General features: G+C 36.0%; 1 protein-coding gene across 1 annotated transcript in view; it reads right to left on the bottom strand.

Moving 5' to 3' along the window:
- PRKD1 (protein kinase D1) overlaps positions 1–7910 on the bottom strand; it is a 108369-nt gene that overhangs the window by 18529 nt on the left and 81930 nt on the right. The window contains exons 9-12 of the mRNA XM_031065681.1: positions 6363–6567; positions 3785–3908; positions 2940–3017; positions 2088–2367 (exon numbers count right to left, since the gene is read on the bottom strand). Of these exons, the coding sequence (XP_030921541.1) occupies positions 2088–2367; positions 2940–3017; positions 3785–3908; positions 6363–6567 (687 nt within the window). The remainder of the gene's footprint in view (positions 1–2087; positions 2368–2939; positions 3018–3784; positions 3909–6362; positions 6568–7910) is intronic.

Here is a 7910-nt window from a genome sequence, read left to right as displayed (position 1 = left end):
ACAATCCATTAATAATTTTTTTAATAGTGAAGTCTCATAGTAAGCTTCTTATTGCTTTTTCCCATTCTATTTTGAGGCTTTGAATCTCACCCAAGTAACAACTGCAACTAAACTGTTCTTATTTAGTGATTTAATTTAGGGATTTAATAATAATTTTGATTTATTTAGTCACCTACAACATATTTGATGATATTCAGATGAAGGCAAACACACATTCAAATTAGAGTGCATACTGTTACAAGTAATACACATTTCAACTGGCTTAACAGACATTATTAAAACTTAAAAATTAAAACAGACATAATGGAAACAAAACTTTGCACCTGCACTGTAATACAAGAAACACCAGATCCAACTTCTATCAATGTAGACCTGAGGATGTTATAAGCAAGTCATAAGCATCTGAACTGCAAACTTACTGAGGCAAAATTCAGCATATGCCTAGCGCTAACTGCAACACACAAAGACAGTACTTTGGGAAGGAAATCATGCTTCTCTGGAGCACAGTGACTTCTGTCTCCTACTTCTCTGTAGAATCCCATTCATGCTGACTTTCCATTTGTTTAAGTAAAAATTTCGGAACAGTGTCCCCTGCTATAAGGCCTATACTACACACTGAAGACACTTGCTACTACCCATCAGCACTAATCTCAGCTGCTGTAAGTAACATGAGTAACATGGCCTATTCCCTTTCCTTAGGAGGACTGCTTTTGGCATAGAATGTTTCAGTTATGGAGAGGTTTTTAATCATTGCCAATTTGTCTTCAAATATATGTACTGCTGTGTTTACATGGAAAAAAAGCATGGAAAAAGACAAGTCTTAGACTTTGAGCAAAAGAAAGAAGGCTGCTATTATTCTCATTGTCCACAAGAAATTGCTCTAAAGGTCTCAAACAACCTTAATTTTTGCACATATAACGCAAAGATAGCTACTAACTTGTAAAGAAATTTTTCAAACTTCCCAAGAGGGAGATAAGACAGCTGTCATGCCCAGTACAGTATTTTAGGTGATTTGTTTAGCTACACTGGACTCAAACCAGGGGCACTAGGCAACTAGTCTGACAGAAATGACATCCAGAATTTGACACTATTTCATGCAAGATCCCATTTGAGAAAGCAAAGGACATCACTGATCTAATCTGATGTGTAAGCTTTTGTGCCTGGAGAAGCAATGCCACAGCCTGTTGTATTACTTGATTCCTGAAGGGCTTGTGGTCTCATTAGCATTTGTGCTGCATTAACAGCGTCCAGATGTCAAGTGCTAAAGTGGGTGTATATTGCAACAAAAGGTCTAATCCAAATTATGTAGACATACCCAAATTCTCTTTACACTCACTAGGCTGAACAGAAACACAGAGCAACCACAGCAGCACACGGCAAGTAGTGAGGAATTGTTTGCTCTGTGCTACTTTATTATCAGTACCCAAGACAGATTTAAACAGGTCTCATATTTGGTTTACATAAGCTGTCACCATTGCTAGAGAATTACACAAAGGTATGTAAATTGGAAGCTAAGATATATTCAGTTCTTTTGGTCCTGGATAACACACATGCCTTGTTGTGCCTAGAATAGCTGTTCTTCACACTTGAGCTCTTTTTGTCTCAACATGGGACAATGTTTGAGGCAGCTGTACAGCCAAATATGATGAAAGGGAGCTTATCATCTGTGCTGCAGTGACCTAAAGACTGAAGAGCTGCTTCTGCAGACAGCTAGAACCATAAATTACAGTTAGGATGAGCAAAAAAATCTATCAGTTCTGAAGTGGAGCTCAGAAAATTTCATCCCTCTGCACAAGGAGGCTATTCCTCACACCAGCAACGTAAACTTGAATTAGAAGCTTGACTAATTCCATAACTATTTGCTTACTAAAATATCTACATCCTGTATATCAATACAGACGTCCTACAGAAAACACATGGACGAGAAACGGTGGTGTTTAAAATAATATGGAAGACAAGTGACAACCCATGACAGAATAGCCTTTACCAGCTGCGCAATACATCCTTTCAATGTGTGCAGAGGACTGAGCAATGCCATTTGAGAGGTGATTCTCCTCATCAGAAATGGAGGAAATGAGCAGACTTACTGTGCAGGCTGGCTCCTGACCCAGTGGATGCCCCTTTGGGGATGACAGGCATCAGGGCGTGCTGTATGGCCATCTCCCACATTCGCGCCACATCAATGCCGACACCACTGCTGATAACACTGTTATTCAGTGGAACACTTGAGAGGTTGTCTATGTTTTCTCCAACATAATAGACTATATTTGCTGTGCTTATTTCAAAACAATGAGGATTGGCTCCTTGAGGCAGCAAAGTGAAAGTTTTTGCAGGTTCCAGAGACAAAATTTCTGACAATGGGATTTCCTAAAATGAAAAAAATATTTTACTTTCTGTGCAAAGATTATCAACATAAAGAACTTCAGCATGAGCTTTATTTGATTAGTTTATGATATCAGTTGTTGCCTTTCACCACATGCTTCTTGTACAAACAAAAAGCCTCTTGTAATCTGAAACTCTGTGACATGGACAATTGTTGATGGTAAAATACTAAATGTTTCTCTCCAAGACTAAATAGAACTTTAATTATTTAACTGAACTTATCAAAGAGAGTGGTGAGGTACCTTCAGAGAAAAAGCAGGGCCATTCATATATTAAGAAAACTCCTTTAGAAAATAAAATTTTGTTGACTTCTCATATAAAAACTTTTCATTTCCACAACACACACCTTATAGGTCCGTGTGACCTGACACCTTTCTGATCAGAGACTTGTTTTTGAAAAGCAGAACACACACACACAGCTGAAATAATGAAAAAAAACCAAACCAAACAACCAAAACCTAGATAGAAGTTACACTATTATTGTACTTCTAGTAAGCATCAATTTAGCAATTTAGTCCTTATATTGGTATGAAAAGAGGTTGAAAAATATTCCTTACTTTGTAATATTTGCTTCCAGTATCATTTTGAAAAAGTGTAATGCATTTGCTGTCCAGCCTCCAGTAGTGTCGCTTTCTCTGCAGTGAAAAACAAGTAAATTAATGAAATGTTCATTTTGCAAAAGCACCACCAAAATGTTTCCTTAGTTTGAAGAGATGTACTGCGAACTATAAAGATCCAATTACTAGTACAAGATTTAATGAAAATTTTCTGATTTAATTTAGAATTTATAGATGTCTTATTATGCTCTGTAATTTCAGGAATAGCTCTGTTAAAATTGTACAAGTTTAAAAAATTTACAATTCATTCTGATCTCTGCATTATATTCAGCACAATTTGCTGATATACATGATCCTAAAGCAATTGAAATTTCTTTTTTGTATCCCTTCTAACAACCCAGTTCACTTTTGAAGGTCACATACTGAAGGCTTTATTGATTTTTAGCAGGTTAGAATGAAAATAGCCTTTTTCTACACTAAACCTACTTTACAAAAGTCTCAATTCAACCGGCAGTAAGGTATCAGAGAAAGTGCAGCTGGAAAGTAAAGCTACTTTACAGAACCCCTTAACATCATGTTTCACTTCCTTAAGAATGATTTTACATTTGGCTGTCTATGATAATGCAACAGATATATTCAGATGGTTTTTGCATGTTTTAACTGTCTCCTGTTCTTACAAGCACTGCCAGTCCCAGTTATTGTAAGTATTGGGACTTTAGGAATTATAAAAATTGCAAAAAATGCCTTACATGAGTGACTGTAAATTATCTGAGTATTGTTAGAATTTAATTCTATACTATAACATAACATTTACTGGAAGACAGGTCTTCTGCAACAATTCTTACCAGTGTGTCCTTGCTTGTATAATGAACCACCCAACCCTCCTTCATTACTGTGCTACTTCTCCTTTTCGTGTGCTTCACAGACTGTACCACTCTCATTAATGGAATATTGTTGCTGGTTGAAGGGCTTAAGAATAAATCATTAAAGGCTTTTAAAAAGAAGATAACTTTGGACAGAAAGAAAAAAAATCTTTAAAATCAGAATACATGTATACACACACATAGAAAATACCCACATTTATTTTTATCATTGTTAGCAGACCTGGTTTGTAAACTATTTTGTTTTGTCATTCCAAGTATCTTGAGATTACAAAGAAAAAAGGCTGTAATGCTACACCAAGGGAATGTCAGAGACCTTCTGAAGGCTTACATGCACTATTCCAAAAATATTTCTAAAGATGAGCTAAGAAAATGGAAAAATGACTAGGGCCTTAGCTAGGCTGTGGGAGCACTGCTCAAGCTGGTGCTATGCATGATTCAGAGCAGTACTTGATCTTGAATCTCTCATAACCTACGCAGAGAGTGTCCATCAGATTACTGTCCTGTGATCTTGCTTGGGCTCAAACACACAATAGAGTGAGGCCACTTTACAGAGTAGAAAACATGTCAGCTGCACACAGCCTGGCCAGGCACAGCAGAGAATCTGCTGCAACTTCTCAGAGAAAGAGATTTAAGCTACTCTGCACTCAAAGACTTAAGGTGAAACCCTATTGCCTGGTGGGGTATGCACACTGCAACTTTCTACCATTCAGTCAACACACAGTAAGCTGGGAAGCCATGGGAATGTGACAGCATGCCTGATAGCACCAGCAGATAAAATCTGGTAGTAACCAGAAGCAACCTAGCCCATCATCCTTGCTGTTAAGTTAACAACTCCTAAAGCAGATTCTGTGTAATTGAATATGGACTCAATCTGTTGAGTCCTAGACATGAATACTTGGCTATTCCTGGAAGAAATTTAAAACAGTGATGCTGCATTGTGAAAACAGAGCACTGCTTTTGTATTATGCCCTGCTAGCAAAGCTATTGGTGCAACAACTCCAACAAAAAAGGGCTGATAGTGTTTAGGAAAAGAATAATATGTTAAGTTCCCAAAGTTGTTGTGACTGTAGATGTCTGCAGATGGCCCTGCTTCACTGTAATGCATCCTAGAAATAAGCTTTATGAATTGGTAGTTTCCCATCAAAATACAGAAAGCGCTGTCTGAAAGTTTAATTAAGTATGTAATATATAGTTAATATCTCTTTTCTGCCTAAAAATGATTTAACCATCTGCAGTTTCTATTTAGCTATTCTTTTCTGTGCTGACAAGAGGTTTATTTTTTATTTGCCTTATATAGATCACTTTAAAAATATCCATGGATACAGAAACTACCCTTAGAAGTAAGTGCAGAGAGGTATTACTGGAGGAATCTCTCTTACATAAGTAAAACATGTACCTTAGTTACAAATGTCTTATTAGCACAATTGGGTATTTTTATTTTGAAAATTTGCAATGCTGTCTGCTTCATAAAACTTGGGAATTTAAGATGTTCTGTGACAATGATTTAGTGATCTAAGCACAGGCTCATATTCCAATGATACAAGGTGTCTATACATGATACATATATCATACCTATCTATGCACATAAATATGACAGTAGTTTACTGCTGTATGAAGTAAAACTGCATATTGTTGAAATGGATTGCCTTCTATTAGTGCAACAGGTGTATGACAGTAACACAGAAATAAGGGAACATATATAAGAAATAAGAACATATTACTGAGATAGGCTCCCAACAAGCAAAATAGAAGAGGAAATTGCAGGTCAAACAGACATGAAAGAAAAATGTTATATAAGGTATAGATCCCTTAAAGGTATACATCCCTTGCATCAAGGAAATTACAGTAGATATTTCCTTAATTCATTTTAGGTTCCCTAAATTTCCTCATTTAGGTTCCTCATTAATTATAAGGAATAATCCTATTTTTTCCATACTATTTGGACAGTTCCAATAAGTGAATGTTTCTTCTCTTAATTCACTTCTGAGGTACATTGCACAACTCAGTTCCTGTTTTCTTTCCTGAACAGTGATTTCAAAACACTAATCTATTTTCTAACTTACTTCAAATTACTACTTTAAGTTTGTCAAACTTTCCTTTTTAATAAAGGCATCTAAAAATACAAACACTCTAGATCCAATTATACCATAGCCACTTACACATTTTGTTTATTTATCTAAATGTCAAGGCACTGCACTGTTAAACCAGGGAAAGAATGCCTTGGAAATCAAGTAAACAATAAATATTTTACTAGTAATTATGCACAAATAGTTTCACATAATTTTGATATGAGAACAGACATGTAAGAACTACTTTTGCATAAGTTTTCAAATGCTACTTCAACTTGACAATAAAGCTTCTCTTAAATTACAAATGCATATAATCAGCACTGCAATTTCAAATGCATAACGTTTCACCAGCATTCCCCATTCTAAATGAGTGAGACTAGTGACCATGTACATTCCCCCTTCACCCCCAGACACGATTTGTACAAATAAATGCAAAGGAAGATGGAAGGTACACTCATTGCCCAGCTCACCTGATCATCCTGTTAGATTCATCGTGATCCAGATCAGCATCCTGCATTTCTCCATTGTCACTATGGCATCCTGTCATTGACATCTCTGAATCATGAGCCATAGATTCTTCCATGTCATCTATAAAGCCACTGTTTCTTTCACTGTCATTGTCATCACTCCCTTCTTCCATGACCACATCAGACTCAGCCCCAGGACTAAGAAGGTCTGGAATACCATTTCTCAAGTTATTATCTAAAAACACGTGATACTCCAACTACAACATCCTGGCACATTTTAAGCTTCCAAAAAACTCAAGTTCTCTTTGGAAGTCTATTGCCTGCATATATTGCCTACAATATAAGTAGACAATTATTTATAATGTGAACTGTATATTCCTTTGCACAGGAACAGTGGTTTTTTTGTGAAGCCTGCACAAAACAGCACAATATTCAATACCACTGAAACAATGCTCCCTGCCACTAGAAAAGAAATACTAAACAAGCACCAAAACTTAAGTCTTCAGGTTTAACTGATCTGACTATGGCATAGCATTAATAGCACCATCCATCTTACATTTAAATTATATTAAACTTTCCAAATTAAATACGTCTAAGCAAGATCAGAGTAAGAAACAACTTTTTGTTGCATTGTTGCTTGTGAACAGATTTATTTGGAATATAAAATCATTGGTCCAGTCAGAGGGTAAAGACAGCATTGGTTCCTCTGGGATGTTGCAATGTTTCAGAAATTTGAAGTAAGGTTAAAATCACATGGAACACATCAAACAGTTTCTCCTAGCAACTTTTGCCTAATTGTGTGGAGGAAGGTTCTTGACAGCCAGTGTAGGCAATGTAACACAAGAAGAAGCACACTGAATTGTCTGACAGCAAAATGTTTGGAATTGATGGCATTTCACTGAAATTAGAAGCGTACATCTGAAAAGTTTGTTTTCATGTACAGTATTCTTAAGATATTTGGATATAAATCACTGATGTGTGATTAAGAGACACATACTTCATCTCTAGCAGAACCAGTCATTCAGTCATGAATGATACTTCACAGTGCAAAGCTCTCTCTCTTTGCTATTCCTATAACATTTTTAAAATATCTATTTTTAATAAACCTACAATCAGTTAAAAATAACTCCTTACATTTTGTATATAATGCATTTACTGATGACACCACACTTCGAATTTCATTACTCAACTCTTCTTTCACTTACTATTTTAGGGAAGATGCATCACACAGCAGATGGACAAAATGACAGATACTGTATTTTGTTTATTAAGTTCGAAAATAATGTGAACCAAATGACTGTGAAAATACAAATGGGATTCAAGATAAAATTGCCTTTGCTAATCCCAGGGACTCTGTATCAATCATTCAGGACACACAATTCAGAGTTCTATAAAGATTCTATGTATACCATACTAAGAATATTATTTGGTGCATAAAAGCCAAGTTCTATAAATTTTAAGATTGCAATCTTCAAGGAATATACTTGGAGTAAGCCCAGAATATGTGTTCTAACCCCAAGTGACTCTGCACAAGCTTTCCTGAGACAAACT

This window comes from Geospiza fortis, unplaced genomic scaffold, assembly GCF_000277835.1.
Source record: "Geospiza fortis unplaced genomic scaffold, GeoFor_1.0 scaffold54, whole genome shotgun sequence".
In the NCBI taxonomy this organism is placed as follows: Eukaryota; Metazoa; Chordata; class Aves; order Passeriformes; family Thraupidae; genus Geospiza; species Geospiza fortis.
This window is presented reverse-complemented; position numbering and strand designations above follow the sequence as displayed.